This window comes from Oenanthe melanoleuca, chromosome 4, assembly GCF_029582105.1.
Source record: "Oenanthe melanoleuca isolate GR-GAL-2019-014 chromosome 4, OMel1.0, whole genome shotgun sequence".
In the NCBI taxonomy this organism is placed as follows: Eukaryota; Metazoa; Chordata; class Aves; order Passeriformes; family Muscicapidae; genus Oenanthe; species Oenanthe melanoleuca.
In genome coordinates, this window is record NC_079337.1 from 43,724,383 (window position 1) to 43,743,927 (window position 19,545).

Sequence of the window (19,545 nt, forward strand, 5' to 3'; positions counted from 1 at the left end):
AACCAAACCAACCAACCAACCAACCAACCAAAAGGAAAAACAACAAAACCCCCAAACTAACAAGCAAAACCAAAGAAAACCACCAAAACCAAATAAGGATAAGAGATCCTAAAATATGTTTTTGTCATTCCAGCTCTTTGGTGCAGAGGCTGTAAAGAAGTAGATAATATGCTTCCTGCTGGGATTAACTGACAGAGTAGCAGAGACTACCTGGGATGCAAATCCTCTGGGTTAACTCCTCTCAGTGCCAGAGAAATTCCTGCCCCCTGTCAAGTGCTGGTGGCTTCTTTGCCACCAAATGAGATGCAGTGCAGATGTTGTTCTTGACCCTAGAGGTGCCATATGTGGCTCCACAGAGAAGCTGTCTGGTGAGTGCTGGTGGGGATGCTCATCCCCTTGGAACCCCACTGCTCTTGCTGCCTTGGTCCTGCTGGTGCCTCCCAGAAGGAGCCACACAGCAGACTGCAGGCAGTGCAACACTACTTGCAGTCAGTGGAGGAACCTTGAAAGAATGTTTTTTTGATTAAAAAAAATTGCTTTGTTTTTTCGGTCACTCAAATGACCAAAATCAAATCAGCTTGGTTCTTTTTCCCGCAACCTTACATGTGAAACTCAAAGCAGCTGCTGCCATTCCAAGGGGTGTGAGGAATGCTAGGAAATCTCTCAGGAGCTGGCAGTCAATGGCTGGAGGGGATGCAGCAAGGCACTGCTCAGCCATGGCCTCTGGCTCCTGCAGGAGCCTCCCTGTAACCCAGTGCTCTGAATGGCAACTCCCCATCACCAGGCTCAGGTACTCCCTGGTATTGCCCCAGGCCTCTGAAGTCTCCAGTTTAACAATAAATTTCTGAAAGGTAATTATAGTCCTTGTTTTCTATTAATTTCCTGGAGAAGGAGGGGTTATCAGTACTGCCTGTATTTTAATATTTTCTCCATGCCCCAAAATGCTAGAAGCTCTGAAAGGAAAAAATAAAACTTGAAAATTTAGATAAGTACTTGTAGTGAAGCTAGCTGATTTTATCCTGCTTAATTTATTTCATCAATATAGTTCGAAGGATGCTGACAAACATGTTCTACAAACATTTATTTTCATTATTAAAAGAGAAGGTATTGTGAAATACACTTAATTCCCCACCACTACCTTTTTAATGTGTGTTTTCAGATTAAACAGCTGAAATGTATTACACAAGGAATTTCTCCCTCTTCCCTCAAAAAAGAAGCTTTGCAAACACCACGATTAGAGAGGAAACCTTTCCAGGCTGACTTCTGAAGGGATAAAGCCAATATTTCTTCCTCTGCAGCCAGGCTTGCCCATGTGCTGGTACCCAGCCCAAGAGGCTTGACAGGATTCTGCTTCTCTTAGCAATGCAGCAACTCCAGGCTGACCTCAGACAGCAGGGACTGTACAACTACTTAATGCTTTTGATACAGCATTTGCCACTTTTGATCTGTTGTTTCTAGTCCAAGTCCTTCCCTGGGTCCTTTGGCTCAGAGACATCCTATTGACCAGAGTGACTTAAAACCCAAAATAAGTTACACAAGAATGTGGGAAATCTCAAATAGTGCTAATTTCTGGAAGTAACTAGCTAGTGTTCAGTCCTAGCAAAAGAAGAAAAATGCAAACAGCTTTTGAATGAAAAATGGCCAAAGGGGAAAATACAAATACGCTTCCATTTCATAAGTTTGAATCAGCTTTGCTATTTTAACTCAAAAGAGAAAATGCCAAAAACAGCATCTGTGAGGTTGAAATTGCCCTTTTTTATTGCACTGCTGTGAGGAACTGATTTAATTTTAAATTATTAATGCTTCAACATTGTTTAGTTTCATTTCTTGAACTGTGGGTTATGAATCTGCTATTTGATTCTGGAATGGAAAAGCACCATAAGCACACATGCCTTGGCAGGGACAGCACATGCACAGAAGGCTCTGTTGCTGGGTAACCCCTGGAGGGGAGCAGAGCATCTCCCTCTGAGCTGGCACCCTTTAGGCCACAGAGAAGGATTCTGATGGTCACCAGCTTAGCAATACCAGCTCCACTCATAGCCACACATTAAGAGCAAGGCCCCTGCCCAGTCAAAAACACGTGCAGTATAATTCACAGAAGAGCAGCCAGCCACTGGCACTCCTACATCTCAAAACATACACATTTTGCACTTTGTGCAGCTGGAGAAAATCCTGGTGGTAACTTGTGCTACACACTGGTGTTTGCTGGTCTGTAAGGGAAGCTACATGCTGTGCCTCCCATGTGGGGACCTGATGGGTGGATAAGGCTAAATGTGCCATGCAAAGCCCTATCTGATTGCTGACAGTGCTCAGTGGGGAGCTCACTCAGAGCCAGGGGTCCTTTGGGGTGCACTGGCTTCTGCTGCCTGTCACAACCTAGCTAGAATGATTTCTGGGCACAGACAGAAAAATTGAGTGACTGGAGCTACTGCTGCTAGTAAATAATCTCTGCTGCCTGGCTGGCAACTGACAGATAATGATCCTCACCAGAAGAGTGAATGATAATCAATTTAAGAAATATGGACAATCTTTCAGGAAACATAGCTTCAGAGCAATTTCTGGACACAAAATTACTAGTTACAGCATAATCTTCTAAGAAATTAGTGTGCAGGAAACTTGGCAATTGAAGGTCATATTTAACCTTTACTCATAGTTACAGAAGTTTCTGGAAGCCACAGATAATCTACAGAGTAGATTATCACATTTTTGTTACAACTTAGATTCTAAACCAGAAGCTAGAAAGTCTGTGCAACTGTTCCTTCTCCTCTATTGAGACTCAGACCTCCCTACAGGACAAATAGAAGTTCCCTAATCCATACAGAGGAAGAGGGAAACATTTCACTCTCTGGGTTTCAGCCTACAACACACCAGAATTAAGGATGATGCTGTCCAGCTTCTCCAATGATCAGTGTGAACATTTTGGTCCAGGGTGTGAATGGTCATTCCCATTTCCTGGTGACTTGGCCCAGGAACACTGTGTCTCCATTTGCCTTCCCAAAGACCTTGGAGAGATGTAAAGAACCAGAAACAAAACAAAACAAAACAAAACAAAACAAAACAAAAAAAAAAAGAAGTGGTGGTGATGCATATGATACTGATCACTAACTCCATGTATACCCTTAGTGTTTCCATGATCTCTTCCCTCCCACAGAGCCTGTATTTTCATTTCTAGCTAGTAAAGGGAACAGAGGATAAGTCACTCTAATGTTCAGCATAAGGTAGGGGATTTTCTTTTCTGCTTCTGGCCAAGTGCCTGTTACAGCTCAGATTCTCCAAAGTGCCCTTGGCTGACTGCAAAATCACAGAAGGTTTGAGGCTGGAGGGCAGGTCATGAGGCCCAACTCCCCTGCTTAAGGAGGGACCCTAAAGCCCATTGTCCAGGCCATGTCCACATGGGTTTCGATTATCTCCAAGCACAGAGACCTCACAATCTCTGGGACAATCCAGTGTTTAGCCACCCTTACAATAAAAAAAGGTGTTACATATTTCCATTTGTGCCCAGTGCCTCTGGTCCTGACACTGGACACCAGTGTGAAGAGCCTGAGCCACTCTTCTGCACTCTCCCTTCAGAACTTGGTCCATGATGATCCACAGACCAGCTGGTCCATGCTGCTAACATGGTGCTGGTTGCTCTTTATAGCTGCATACAATAATGCTTTGAAGGGCAGACAAAACAGACATTAAATGTCAATATGCTCTTTTCCATGAAAGCTAATGCTTAGAACTGACACAATAAAATAATTCAGAAGGAAATGGGCTGTTTGACCATGGGCAGGAATGGAGGTGGTTATCACTGCAAGCCTTGTACTAAGAGAATAGGAGCAAGATTTTTTCCAGAAAACAGAGATGCAATATCCTAGGGTGTTTGAGAATGGGAAACACTTCAGGAAAATAAAATTAATGATGTGCTAACTAAATAAATACATAAAATAGCTCCTTTGGCTATGCTAAATAAGGATATCAAATTATTTGTACAATTCAGCTGCAGAAATCCCTCAGTATGAACTCTACTCTGCTTGAATGTGGGGGTGGACAAGATAGGAAAAAAATGGTTTAATGTCAGACACCATCTTGGTATCCTCTGAAGTATTATTAAAAACAGTAACAAGGCCAGTTGTAACAAAGCTTGTTCCTCGTGGCTCCTGACAAAACTAGATTATAATTTCCTTAATTAGTTTTAACTGGCAAACCGAAGACCTGTGTTTGAAAAAAGCAAAAAAAAGGAAGCTGTCTTACAAAGGGAGCTGAAGGAGGGGAGCTTTTCAAGGTGGTCTGCTGAGAGAACAGCAATGTTTAAGGACTAAAACAGTTGAGTCTGTCTCTCTTGGAATTTAGTAGGGGTTTTAGTAGGGTAATTCTAGAGACTTATAAGGCTCTATAACTACCATTTAATCATACCAACCAGGCAAACTCTTAGGCAGCACAGAACAAGAGTGAGCAGGGGAGTCAGAGATTTCAAACCTGGAGTAACTACATCAGAGGGTGTCCCACTAAGACACAGAGTTCTGCTCAAGCAAGGGCAGCTTTCCTTTCATGACCCCCCTGCCATGCAGCAGCCCCAGGTATCTGCTGCTGCCTCCCAGCAGGGCTGCACTCCTCCAGTCCATCAGAAGCTCCTGTGCCAGCCTGAAAGAGGGGCCAAGAGCACATACATTTTTTTTAGGATGGGAGAATATTCACCATCACTGCAGCTTTGAGTGGCTCCAACTGCCTCTGCAACCATTTCCTTAGCAATACCGAGACATCCTCATTTTAAATACTATTCATGACATACAGACTGCACAAGCAGTCTACAAAATCTATCTTCTAACTGTAATTTTCTCCCAGAACAAAGCTGCACTGAAATTTTCCAGTCTTTGTTCCACATATTCACAGGTAAAGAACTTAAACAGCAAATAGAATTTTTTAGCATGAATTTTCAGAAGTGTTTCAGGATGCCAGACTTGACCTGTGTGTGGCCAGACTCTGAGATTTTGCTTCCACCACGGAATCTATTCATGAAATTAATAAAATTAATGAAACTTACATTAAAATATTCTGTCTTAATGTAATACACATTGGTAGCATTTGAATATATATTTACAGATTTATTTGAACTTTTCTTAACTGCAATTCTACAACTGAGCAACATATCCATAAGTGTTTCATAAACTTTCAAACACTTACATATTTATACATATAGTTTTTGCATATATATATATAAAAAAATATTTTTGAGACTCAAGGACTGAGAATAGTCAAAAGGACATTATTGCTACATTTCCATATTTACAAAAACAAATGCATAAACCCATTCAAAACACCAAGCCATGGCAAAATAAGTTTCAACCCCCCCCCAAATTATAAAAATATAAATTTCAAGAACGAAAAAACCCAAACCTCTTTCAGCTAAGTGTCTGTAAAGTACCGAGACATCTATAACAACTAGTTTGTCTACAGTTGCTCCAAAAGCCAACACGTTACAAAAGAGCTTTTATAGCATTAAACTGAAAATGCTCAACAACTAGTATGCATTAGAGTGCATCCAAACAAATGGCTAACTTTGGAAAGGTGCAACAGCCTAAGTAAGTTCAGTGCAAATGGCTAATTTTTTATTTAACTCTGAAAGGCGGAGTCCTGTAGCAATAAACCAAATGCACAGTCACGGAAGGAGCATGGTATTCAATGTAACCCAAAATGTACTACCAGTGTGTGTATTTACAGTTACCTTGTATTTGGGCAGTTAGTTACACATTTGAATTGCATGTAAACTCAACCAAAATGCCGGTGAAGTAAAAGTTACAGAGTGCTTAAGTGCATTGTAAATAAATAGGTACTCAAGTAGTACTCTGCCTCTGAGAAATGCTTCTTTCAATGCCTTGACTTATTTTTAGGGGTCAGAAACAAAGGAAGAAAAGAACCAGCAGTGCTCCTGGTGGGAAGAAAAGGGGTTAGAAAACACTTTTAAGCACAACCCTGGGCTCAACAGATGCTGACCCCAAAGCTTCACATCTGTCAAAGAAGAATGAAAGGATTCTTTCTTTTATGCCATTTATAAATTTGGCACTTCTCAGTTAGACTCTTCTTTGTTGTCACAGAAACAACTTGGGTGAAGGAAAATAGCCCTTTCCAGTTAGCACTATCCAAGACTGCCTGTGGGAAAGATTCACTTGGGTAGGACAAGATAAAGAAAGGGCCCCCAGAAGAGCATTATTTTTCTCTGCTCTCCCTTAGATAAGATGACTTGTTAAACGGCCTCTTCTCCAGACACAGTTTGCTGGAAGCAGCTTTCCTCCTCTTTTTTGACCAGCTTGGCAGGGCCCACCTATCTCTGGTGAACACCTTTAGATGCAACTATTAGCAAAACAAATGTCAAAGTCAGAGGCTTTGGAGTGAGACCCAGCAATGGGCAGCTTCATCCTGTCAGGGAATGCACAGGTGGGAAGAAGCAGTGCATATATCCATGGAAACCGTGCAACTGCTCTGCAAGGGTGACAGCACAGGTGGGAAATAACAATGAAAATCCATGCTCTTCCTCCCTTCTTCTCTGGTTTAAACCCCAGAGCTCTCAGGAGGGTTTCCAGCTGTGCAGAGAAACTTTGGAAGGGTCTTGGTTCCTTCACCTCTTTTTCCCAGGTAAATACAGACCCTCATTGGCTTCCAACCTGGGAAAGCCACTCAGGCTTGCCTGGATGTGGAAAGGGCTTTACAAAACCATTAACTTTATACTTACTTTCTAAATTCAGAAAAACAAGATTAACTAGAAAATGACTGTATGCATTCCAGGCACAGATCCAGAGAAGAATCACTGCAGATTTGGTTTGATCTACAGTCATCTAATTCCACACCCTGGCTTAGGATTTCTTTTGTCGGTTGTTTTCTTTTTTTTTCCTTCACATCTGGCTCTCTACTGCAAATACACACAATATAGCAAAATATATACAGCTTCAATTAACACTGCAATGATGCCTGTAACCGTGCTCAGCAGATTAAGTTTATGTATAACAGTGCATGGTAAAGGACAGTATTACAACAACGTTTCAGCTACACAGTGGGTAGTAGTGAGTAAAAGAAAGAGAAATTATTGAAGTGGTCCCTCTCTCAGCCCCTGCACAATACAAACAGCTAACACATGTGATCTCTTCTCCACAAGCCACTCAAACATCTTCGCGTACCAGGAGAGGCTGAGTAGATGAAGCACTGCTGCCCACGGAGTTGATCCTCACCGAGTGATCTGGAGCATTGCCTTGACTGGAAGGTGGGCTTGAGAAGTTGGCATAAACCTGCAGGAGCCAAAGACTGGTGTCAGTACTTTGCAGACTGCTCCCTTCACACATTCTTGGAGAGCATTCCTTTCTTAGCCTTTTCCCACTGAGTACTACACTGCTGTGGAAGGGTTCCAGCTCAGGAGCTTCTTTGCAAATCAAAACAGTTTCAAAAGGTCTTGGGCTTAACTGCTATTCTAAAGAACCATGAAGCTCAGTCTCAGTTACTAAAAACACTGTAGCTTCCAAATGCATGCAAAATTTCAGCTGAGCTAAAAAAAAATACATATAGCTCAGGTTATTACTAAGCTCCCCCAGAAACCTCACTAATAATTCCTTCAGATTCTTGCTTTTGTTTTAGTAATGCCTGCACCTGCCAAAAATATGCTACAGGATGCAATTGAACACCAGCAGCTTTCAGTTTCCTCTTTTCTCAAATTGTCAGGAAGCCATGTACTCCCTGCCCAAACAAGGCACCCAGAATGTAAAAGGAAGCTTTATTTTTAAATCAGGTTTAAACGTATTTTTGTAAACCCTAGTAACACACAAAGTTATAGACAGAGAAAATCCAAGTTTAGGAAGTGCCTCCAGTTTTCCTTTGGATTGTTTTGTCCAGTTGCCTGCTCAGAATGAACTTTCACTATGGAATGACTGAAAGAGCAGCACATACAATTTGTCACAACACACTCCAAGGTGATGTAAATGGTATTAGAAGAGGCAAGTGAGAAGATACAGAAGAGCACCAAAGGTTCTACCCCTTCATCCAATAGCTTTCCTAATAAAATTTAATTATACCTACTTTCTGAAATGTTTCCCTGGTTAACAGAATTTTTCATAGTTTAGGATAAGATGAATTTTGTGCAGTACCATTGCATTTGGTAACACCAAAATAGTTGTGACAGGTCTACTGTGAGCGAGAAACATCAGTAATGCAAAAAATGTTCTTGAGCTAGTAAATTTTGGGTATGGGTTTAGATAACCACTGTCTAATGGAATAGCCCAAACATCTTTCCTACTACCCAGACTGATGCTGCAAAGCTACATCAGTAATACCAGAAATGCAGTGCCTGGGCTCTTTGCATCTCACTGCTCTAGTGCAACATCTTGCTTGAAACTGCTTAACCCACGACTTACCCGGGGGGCATTATCTGAAAGCTGCTGCTCTATCATTTGTACAATTTGTTTAAATGTGGGTCTCTGTAAAGGATCAGCATCCCAGCAACTCTTCATTATGTCATACCTGTAAAGATACCAAAATTAAGTACTGCTCATAAAGAAATCCTTAGAGTTATTATCTCTCCTGCATTATTATTTGAAAACGGAAGTGTTGCATCTTCTTTAATTCACTTTAAGAACAGGAATGGTGCTGCTAACACCTGTGTTTGTGACAACAGAGAACTCACTACTAATAGAAGGCTCTGGACACAGTATTCTTTGACAGCTTGTTAAATGCCAATCCATTTACAAAACAGTGAATTAGGAATGTCTCATAAAGAAGATCAGCAACCAATCCTCTTGCTGTCAAGAAGTACAGCACAAATGCAGATGCTCTACAGTCTGGTGATACATCTCACTGACTTCTTTATCTGAAGTAAAAATGTTTAATTATGTTCTGTGATCTGTCAATAATTTATTGACAGAGAGCAGGTGCCATGACAAAGTGATCAGATGGCACAAGGCATGAGAGTATTTCATTGCTTGTAACAACACAGGCGTGTATTCTGCTAGTCAGAGTACATGAATTATTTAAAACATGAAAAGAGCTTTAAAAAATGACAATGGGGCAGTGCAATGAGCCTTAGTGCAAGAATACAAACTCCCTTCCTTTGGATCTTTACTGATGTTTGGATAATTGGAGGTGCTGGCTGCTCACTTACATTTCAGGTGGTGCACACTCAGGGCTGAACATCCTGTATCCCTCTTTGATCATTTTATAGAACTTTGAGTCCACGGGTATCCCTGGATAAGGGCTGCTTCCTGTCGAGAGAGCAGGTAAGCAGCATGATTTCTGCATCTACAGTAAGCCCCAAAACAAAACAGATATGAAGTACAGACCTTGAAGGAGCTTACCTAAAGAAAAGAGCTCCCAAAGCAGTATCCCATAAGACCAGACATCACTCTCAAAGGTGTAGACACAATTGAAAATACTTTCAGGTGCCATCCACTTCACAGGAAGACGAGCCTTTCCAGGAAGGAGGCAATGAATTAAGACAGTGGACATAAGGCATACAGAATTGACAAGGTAAAATCAACTTGTTCTCTTTTTTATGTGCATTATATACTTTTAAAATGAAGAAGTATCCAGTGATAGGACCACAGAAAATGGCCTTAAATTGTGACAGGGGAGATGTGGATTGGATATTACGAAAAATTCTTCACCAAAAGGGTTGTCAAGCATTGGAACAGGCTGCCTGGGGAAGTGATGGAGTCACCATCCCTGGACATATTTAAAAGACCTGTAGATGCATGGCTTAGAGCAATGGTTTAGGGGACTTGGTAGTGCTGGGTTAGCAGTTGGAGTGAATGATCTCAAAGATCTTTTACTACCTGAACAACTCTATGATTCTGTGATTTTTCATAAGTTTGTGTGGGAACAGAAACATTCCTTATGAATGCTAACTGGAGCAGAAGAAAGGACACAGGAAGCCTTTGCATTTGCTGCCACCTTCCTCTCCCTGGTTTGCCCTTTCCATGTCTGATTGCAGGAGCCAGTTAAGCCTATGTCCCAAACTTGTGTTCTGCTTTGGAAGAAACCAGACCTCTTTCTTCCAATGATCAGAGGGCTTGAACACGTCTCATGTAAAAAAAGTTTGTGACAGCTGGAGTTATTCTGTTTGGAGAAGGGACACCTCATTGAGGCCTTTCAATACATGAAGAGGACTTATAACAAAGATGGGAAGAGACTTCTACAGGGGCCTGTGATGGCTGAACAAGGAGCAGTGGTTTTAAACTGAAAGGGCATGGATTTAGGCTGGAAACAAATTTAAAAAAATATGATGAGGATGGTGAGACACTGGAACAGGTAGTCCAGAGAAGTTGTGGATACTCCATCTGGGCAACATTTCCATCACTGGATATGTTCAAGGTTAGGTTGAATACTCTAAGCAACCTATCTAATGAAAGATGTCCTTGCCTGTGGCAGGGGGGTTGGACTAGCTGATCTTAGAAGGTCCCTTCCAACCCAAACCATTCTAGGATTCTGTGAACTCAGGGAAAAAAAAATCAGTTGCACACTTCCCTTTGGAAGCTGCTGGTCTAAACTTCCTACTCCTAGGACCCTTTATGATCAGGCAATCTTGATCTGACCCTGAGTCTCAAAGCAGTTTGGTTACACTAAACGCTACTCAGTGTTTTGTCAAGCAGCCATTCATGAATTATTTCAGCTCCTATTGCTCCCTAACCTCAACTTCTAGGCAACAGTGCCTGGTACTGACATTGTTTTGAAGAAAACCAATAAACCTGTCTGTCCCACAGCCTAAAATAAGGATGCTGTAAGTACCTGAGACATCAAGGCCTGCTGAGTGACAGCACAGCAGCAGAGTTATGTCAGATACTGAACAAACTGAATGGCAAACCCCTTTGGTGAGAGATGCTCAGGTGTGGCATTTTCTCTCTTTATCATGCCAAAGCCAGGAGAGGTAAGCTTCAGTTCATGTGTTGGCAAGCCCTAGTAATGACCAGCCCCTCATCACTAAGATCATGGAGCCCTCAGCTGAACTGGGGACAAGGGCTGCCTTGCTGAACAGGGACCTTCTCCTTTGAAAAACAGCATGAGTGCAAGCATACACACTGTGAAGGCAGCACCTGGCTGCACCTATCTGACACAGACTTAAAACACTAAGCCAGGCAGCATTAATCAGTTTGAGATGCAAAACATCTAGGCTTCATAAACATTTCTCCAGCTTAACCACAGAGAAATTCGATTTCCTTTTGTAGTAGGGCTCTTTTTACTGCACTGGCACTTTAAAGAGCACTGCAAGTGCTGCCAAGGTAATCTGCTCCACTTCAAAGCTCCTTTGTACCCCTCCAGAGGTTTAATAGGTACTCCTGAGATTGGTGCTCTTCTACATGGGAGGTTTGAAACTTTTCTTATCAAAATATAGGGTTTGAATTATAGCTGCAAGCTAAAACTGTTTGTTACACATACGAGGTTAGGATGCCTGTATGGAATCAGAGAAAACCAACATGTTTTTGCCTCCCATTGATGCTCTAATCAGTAAATTCACACTTCAGTTTTCATTGTCTGAATGGTCCCTTACAGAAAGGATAAACTGCAAACCCCTGATTATTTACATATTTTTAAAATAAACTATTTAAATAATGGACAAATAGTGCAATGCCCAGGAAAAAAGTTTAGAAGCAATTCCAAAATTTAGGACTGGGATACCAGAGTATTTCCATAGCAAAACTAGCAATTACTTACAGAGCAGTAACTTTGAGTACATTCATTGTATAAGAAGAAGACTGGACATTATATTAGTGCAGCAAAAACATCTCTTCTACTACAACATACATTCAGGTATGAGCACATATTTTCCAGTGTAAAAATTATAAACCAAGGATTTTGTCAGCACACACATCTATGCCAGAAATTTCCCCTCCTAGCCAACATAGATATATATGCACCCAAACTGGAAAATCCAGATTTTCACCTAACTAAGAAAGACTTTTCTTTGTATATCAAGGCAATAGGAACTTGCTTAACTTTAAAAACAGATGTATAAAGTATCATATATACTTACATTTCCTTTGACCACATAATTTGAGTCATTCCTTATATCTCTTGCCAGGCCAAAGTCACAGATTTTTGTAATTCGACCATGAGTTAGAAGAATATTTCTTGCAGCCAGATCCCTATGAATGCACTAAATAACAGACAAACAAACAAAACCAGTTTATAATATCCCTAATAGGCTATTGCTTGGTTACATGTTTACTTAGCTATGTAACTTACTGTACTATGCATTTTAAGGCAAGCTGTAAATCACAATGAAGCCATGTGCTAATAAGCTTACTCAGATGAATAAATATTCTGATGCTGTAGCTTTACAATAATTACATCAATCCACATTGATAAGGTTGTCTGTGCATCTATTTTAGAAAATACCAGTCACAGTCATTGAATTTTCCAGTATTTCATATTCTCAGTTGAAATTTAATTACTTTTTTCTGATTTATCAGAATTATCACTTGTTTTCTAATATAGGACCAATAGAAGAAAAATCAGGTTTGTTTACAAAATATTCCCAATATTCTATTAAGCAACTATTGGCATTGATAGAAAAGTGCTGAAAATCTGAAAATAGAGGAAATTATGATAACAACTTCAAAGCACACAAACACAGAAACTGAATCCCATACCAGAAATACTCCTCTGGAAAAGCTGAATTATTAAGTACCTATGAGAACTTAAGTATTTTTAAGCAGTGGAAATTCTCACATGCCTGTATCTTTCAACAGTGACCTAACCACCTTATATTCCAGTTTTTACTTTAGAAGTGGTCATGTGCTGGTAACTGCAGCTCCAGAAGGGTGCCTGAATTTCCCAGCAGCTGTTTACATAAAACTGTGGAGCCCATGTGCGTTTGCTAGAGAATGGAGGTGACTCTCCCACAAAATTATTTCTTTTTTTCACCTCGAAAGGAGAGTATTATGCTTCAGCTTTATCTATGGTATTTAGCATGTGGGCCATAGCTGTCTAAAAAATAACTGAAGACAGTTCAATTTTTCTTTTTTCTTGAAATACAGAACTTTTATATCAAAAATTATGAAAATCAAGCTGAGAAAGTGACTGCAGATTGCACAAGTAACCTAATCTCTGTCCCTTTAGCATGCTTGAACAAGGAATGATTTTTAATAGTTCCACTGTTCTGGCAGACTGTCATTCACCTCTGTTTGCAAAGTGCAGGATGCATTGTGTATGTAGAGCTGACATAGAACACTGAAGCAATAAGGCAAAGGAACAGCCAAGAGTCAGTATGCTCTGCCTTGTTCCTCCAGAATTAGTGCATTTTGCATTGAATAGAGACTTTGTCCAAGGGAGGAAGCTCTGTCTTGTGACAGAGCCAAAAGAATGTAAGTACACAACAACACACAACAACTGAAGAGGACCAGTAACACATCAGTGCACTGCAATTTAATTCTGTGATATAAGTGTTAACCTGGCACTGCCAAAGCAATACTGCACATTACCTCCCATCCTACATTCTTCACTGCTATTTAATGCCACTGTGTCTGCAAAAATGGAAGGAGTACAAAAAAACAGTCACCAGGAATAATACACAGTGGATCCGGGAGATAATCTTAAGGAAAACAGAGAAATACAGAATGAGTGTACTAAGCACTGGATGTCCTCAACAGAGAAGGATGCAGCAGTGTGGTGAATCTGTGTATCATCTGTAATATGATATGTTTGCATGTCAGGCCTGTTTTGGATGTGTTGATACATGAAAAATAAACTGAAGGGGAAAAAAATTACGGTTTGGTTTGGAAGAAGGAACAGTGGAAGAAAACAAACAAGTGCAAAAGCAAGTTTTAATGTGCACTTTCCTCAGAGCAGAGTTTGAGACACATTTCCCAATAGTAATACAGGACTCCAGGATTGTCTTCCTTTCCTTGAATTGCCTAAGTTTGGTTTTGCACTTTATTTAAGGTGCACCTGTAGTGTTACTTTAGTTATATATTTATATGTTAAATGGCATTTTTGTAATGAAATATAAGAATAACCACAGGAAGATGCTGTGCTTAAGACTTAAATAAATCCCCTTCTGTTTTGCAGTACCTCTCCTGAAACCCAGAGATTGCCTATGAAACCCAGAGGAATGTCTATTATGTTCAGTGTAGACAATGCAGATTTTTTTGTGGGTCTCTCAGCTGATTTTATCTTTCCAGAAAATTAAAAATCAAGACATCTCCTGTGAATTAAGCCATGCTTACAAGAAACAGCACACAATGTGGTATCTCCCCCACTTAAGGCACTATTCTGCATGAAAGAAGGAGCAAGTTGTTTAGAACTCATGCAAATAGATACCTTTGCACTGATTCTACTATCCTCAACAGTGGATACACAATAGCACTGCTTTGCACTGACTTCTGTTTTAGAGGATATAAAACATCACTTTTGGCCAATAAGCACAGTACACAACTCCAACATCAGATAAAGTTTCAGGTATGAGAGGGAGCCTATCAGCTTGTAGTGCTTGTTGAACAGAACATAGAAATATTCAGCATTTAATCACATGGATCATATTAAAACACTGAAAGTGACAAAAAAAATCTACTGATTCTGTTAATCTCTGAAAATTTTTGAACTTACATTTTTGGAGGCAAGGAAGCTCATGCCCTTTGCCACCTGGTAAGAAAAGCTTAGCAGATCTTCCACATCTAAAGCCAGTTCATCATCCTCTGGCATGGAAAGGGTAACATCCTGATCAGTGTAGGATCCTACACAATATAAACAACAACAGCTTTGGAGTTAAGCAAGTACAATCATGTAGAAATCATGTAGAGTTGTTTTGACATTAAACAAAACAGTAATTTTAGTAAGCACCAGTCTAGAATTACATAAATAGCCCATCACCAAAAAGTAAAAAATAATCCTGATACTCCATTTAAGTGTGAAGAAATACAAGACACTCATTTAGCATATTGTTCTTTTTCAAGTCTTCTCACATCAATTACTGAGTTTTAAGTATCCCCATTCCCAAAAGACAAATATGCTAAAACTGAACAAATCTGTGAAGCCCATATTCCTGCACTCCCATCAGCAAACAGAATTCCTTGTCACTGAACTCACCAGACTTCACAGGTCGTTTTTTGTCAGCCTTTGGTGGGACTGCATATGACACTCCTGGTTTCATGTCCATGTACTCATTGGCAACATCACTGTAGAGGCAGCAGAACAAAAGAAACAGTTTAGTGAAAAAGGTCTCAAAAGCTACTCAAACAAAAGGCCATCATCAGGTCAACCTTCTGAATAATTGCTTTACAAATGATCAGTTGATTGGAAATTCATGAGTATGTGAAAAAAATGAGGAAATGCCTGTACAGAAAGAGAGGTTTGTTGGTACAGTTAATGGTACAGCTCAAAGTTTGGAGTTTGGCTCAGGTGACCAAACAAAACCATTCACATGAATACTGTTTATACAGACTTCATTCTCTATAAATTAACAGCCAGATGTTTCACAGGATCTGCTAGTGCTTCCTTTTTCTGCTTAGGCCAACTTCTACCAGAATATTTCAGCAGCTCAACTGGCAATTGAAATGCAGAAGACAAATGGTAAAAAATGTTAAATTCAAAAATTCTCAAGTTCCACAGGGGATTCAGATGTATTTCAAAAAATCAGCCGAGGCTTGGGACAGCCATCTGCTACATTCTTTTAAGTTTAAATTTTCTTATTGCTATATATAATTCAAATGTACAGATTTTCATACTATCTGGTTTATAAATATACAGTTAGACACCTTTAGAAATGATGGATGTACTTTGGCATTTTTCACTTCATTGCCATTAGAATTCATATACTTCCTTAGCCTGAAACATCTGCTTAGTTTAAGAACAATAAATGCAGCCACAGAGATAACATGGGAAGGAGCAATGAAATCACCAAGAGCTTTAGTTACCACCAAAAACACATCTGACACAGCAGCAGCAGTAAATACTAACATGAGAATGTTGCAAATACTCTGCTTTATAACTCAATTTGCAATTTGTAAACTCCATTTACAGTAACTCAACATGCTTAAACAGCAAGATCCCTTCACTGAACAGAGGGCACACCTCCAATGGCAAATCACAGCCTTATGTTCATCACCCCAGTGGTCCCAACCTCTCTGGGGCATCACCAGCTGCCCATTTATTGCCATGGCACAAACAGCTTCACCAGTACTATGCCTTGCTGGGATAAAGAACTTTTCCCACTCCTTGGGTCTGCCTGCTTCTTTCCTGACTGCCAACACAAAGTAACGGGCCCGCTGGGGCAATAAAAAGACTAGAATTTAGAATGAGCAGGTATTGTAACAGCCCCTAGGTTTTGGTAAGCTGTCTCTCACTTTGCAAATGGAAGGAAATCTGCTTGGAAACGCCCTTGGAAAGAACTCCAGGATGATATTTAAAACACAGCAGTTAAAAATACATGTATGAATTAAGTAAAAGAGCAATTTCAGAGTCATGACACAGGTTGTTTCACCACAAAATGCAGTGAGCTGTAAGTGGCAGCCTGCTGCTGACATTTTAAGACACTGGTTTGATTTTGTAAAAAGTCATTTCTGAAGGCAGGAATTTGGGAGAAATTGTCATTCAAGCTGCTAAAAAAGCACGACCAAAGTTTAATAACAATAAACACAAATATATACAAAGATTGGAGCCAAGGAGGTGCATGAAATAACTGCAGAAAATTTGATAAAGAAGTAAAACAGAGTGCATACAATCTACTCTGTATATAATGACACTGTTAGAATAAACCACCCCCTGAACAAACAGCCTCTTAATTAAATTGTTTTCTTGTGCAGCAGAGAATCTTCAAAGCCTGCTGCATTAAATGTTCCTCCACACCTCTTATCCCTAATAAACTTTGATTTCTCCTCCTTCCCAGCCTTCTAAAAACACAAGTACATTTCAGCAGGTCATACTTACGCTGAGGGCTCTGACTGATGCAAAAGGTTCTCATAAACAGCTGCATCTGCATGTTCTTCATGTTTTGGACAAATAAATGAATCTCGTTTCCGTCTCAGAAAATTTAAAAGATCACCATAACAGCAATATTCTGTAATGACCAGAGTGGGACCTGTGGATGCATGTAAGGTTTAGAAAGCTGGTGAGTATTGTTTTTAAAGCAGAAAAGCCTACATAAAGCTAGCATTCAGTGAAGCACACAGGCTGGACTATTAAAAAAATCACACTGACTAGCACTGTCTAGACTTGAAAAATTACAGAAAAGTAACCCAGCATCTTCCCTTTCACAGATGAACAACTATGGTCCAGCTAAAGCTGTGTCCCAATTAATGTTATGCCCCTCAATAGCATTGCATTGTATAAAAATTAAACAAATAAGTCTTTTTTTCTTTCTTCATGTGATAATGTTTTTGGCCAGACACATCTGTTTGATTTTGCTCACTTCCTGAAGGAAGTTATTTGTTCCAAACGTTAAGAGTAACCCAAGCTTCAAACATTAATCCTTTTGATTCACTTCTGTTTACAGTAGAGCTTCACACTCCTTCAGTAATGTTTTGGAAATGATGTAGAGTGTTATATTCTGCAGTATAATAGCAAAAATCATTCAAACAGAACAGCCTGCTGCGACACAAAACTACACTGCACAACATCTTAGAATATTAAAATGAAATCAGAAAAGGGAATCAAATCATCTTCAGCATGGATGTTTATAGAACAAATATATGTCTTTTGAGTGAATGACTCCAGCTATGGACCTTGAAATAACACTGTGTGTTATTTCATCTCCAAGTTTACTCTGTACCATCATTTCCTAACCTCACTGGTTTACTTCCATTTCTCTGCAGTTAAAAATTACAGCTTTCACAACAGCAAAAGAATTGTTTGTGGTGTGATTTTCTCACAGAAACTTCTCTCTCTTCTACTGAGAGAGACATGCACTTGGGCCAATGAGTCGACTTAGTTGGCTGCTTGAACAAAATTGTTTCATCCTATTTTTAAATCATTACTTGTGAGACATGTTTTGCCTTTGTCTAAAACTACGAATTTTTACAAGCTCCTTTTCTTTGAAAAATGTGTAAGAAGAAATACCATCTTTCATATTAAAATGCATACAAATAAAAAATACAGGATTCTATCACTCTCTATTGATACTTCAGAAGATTTTGTAGCTTTTATTATGTAAGAAAACAAACTTATGAAGTTAATGCTAAATGTGAAACATTAGTGTTGTGCGATACTTTGTTTGGAGAATTACTTTTTTCAACTTCCTGCTGTTTAGAATTTGTACCTTTAGTGCTCCCTTAACAGATGCATTTTCAGTCTGAACAGAAGGCTGGAAGACTAGACAAGACAAGCTTGTTGACTTCACCTTGGATACCAACAAGGAACCAGTTCTCATTAATGAGGAACAGTGTGGTGGAGGTAAAAATTTATACCATACACATGAAACAGAATAAAAGCAGCCTTCCTGCTTAGCTGCAGCTACAGTGGTCTTACTGCTTTTACAATGAGCCTAAAATCTAGATTCAGTAGATCACAGGTGATAATCATGATGATCTGCAACCTGTCTAAGCACGAAATGTAAGATTTTAAGATGAAATTTCTGATTTCTACACTTAGAGCTGTGCCCTGGATTCTTCTTCACAAAGTTCATCCTCCTGGCAATAAACAAAAGAACAGAAATAATCAATAATCTGCAGATAATCCCACCTCCAATAGTGCAAGCTCCAAGCAGATTCACAATATTAATGTGGTTTCCAAGGTAACTCAGCACTTTAAGCTCTGACATCAAGGCTTCTCTCTCCGTTAAATGGGCACTTGCTGCAAGGCAAAGCACAGCCCTCAGTACACAACACACCAACCAGATGGAAGGGAGAAAACACTGTATAGTACACTACTGCAACTTACTTTTCAACATCTTTACTGCTACTGTCATAGCAGCATCAGACTTAAATAAACCATAAGCAGTGGCTTCGACAACTTTCCCAAAAGCTCCAGCGCCAAGGGTCTTACCTAATAAAGAAAACAAAATACTCTGTAATGACTTTGAGTACTTCCTCCAGAAGGGCTCAACATTTTATTTTATTATATCAAGGAAACTATTTCAGACACGCCTGCTTGTCTTTTGTCCCAAGGAAAGAATGAGCAATATTCACTATCTGCAATACTGCACATCTTTGTGACAAAACCCTGCTGTGTTTGACCAAAGTCTCATATGAGACCTGGAGGCTCCACCTTGCAGATGAAGTTAAATAAATCTAAACTAACCAAAACTCAAACGGTTTCTAGGAAATTCCCATTTGTGATCATAAGGAAGTTGTGTTGGATCTATGTAAACATAGTTGTTTCCATTTATTTCTTCAACAACTTTCCACTGAACTTCATACTTGGGTTTCTGGAAAAGAAAGAGAACAGCTGTTACTACTGAGGATTCCACAAGTAGCTCACACACATTTTAAATTCAGGCAGAGGGGCTTCTGATTTTACCTGCAAATATATGTACACCAGGATCATGACTATGATGCACATCAGTCCTGCAGCAACTCCAAATGCAGTTAGTAAAGGGGTGAAAAGGGTATGTGTACGGATTTGCTCTAGAAAGAAACAGAAAATTCTCCTAAAAATATT

The 19,545-nt window shown here is 39.8% G+C and overlaps 1 protein-coding gene across 2 annotated transcripts in view; it reads right to left on the bottom strand.

Annotated features, from left to right (window-relative positions):
- Positions 1-1,056: 1,056 nt before the first annotated feature.
- The window catches only part of KIT (KIT proto-oncogene, receptor tyrosine kinase), a 57,415-nt gene continuing 38,926 nt past the window's right edge, over positions 1,057-19,545 (bottom strand). The window contains exons 10-22 of one of the 2 annotated variants that reach the window (XM_056490150.1): positions 19,405-19,511; positions 19,186-19,312; positions 18,826-18,930; positions 18,628-18,738; positions 16,879-17,029; positions 15,040-15,128; positions 14,560-14,687; positions 11,987-12,109; positions 9,315-9,426; positions 9,122-9,221; positions 8,379-8,484; positions 7,155-7,262; positions 1,057-3,002 (exon numbers count right to left, since the gene is read on the bottom strand). In XM_056490150.1, coding sequence (XP_056346125.1) covers positions 2,940-3,002; positions 7,155-7,262; positions 8,379-8,484; positions 9,122-9,221; positions 9,315-9,426; positions 11,987-12,109; positions 14,560-14,687; positions 15,040-15,128; positions 16,879-17,029; positions 18,628-18,738; positions 18,826-18,930; positions 19,186-19,312; positions 19,405-19,511 — 1,430 coding nt within the window. In that variant the 3' untranslated portion in view covers positions 1,057-2,939. Of the gene's footprint in view, positions 3,003-5,072; positions 7,263-8,378; positions 8,485-9,121; positions 9,222-9,314; positions 9,427-11,986; positions 12,110-14,559; positions 14,688-15,039; positions 15,129-16,878; positions 17,030-18,627; positions 18,739-18,825; positions 18,931-19,185; positions 19,313-19,404; positions 19,512-19,545 lie in introns of those variants that run through there. The other variant, XM_056490151.1, reaches the window with a different exon arrangement.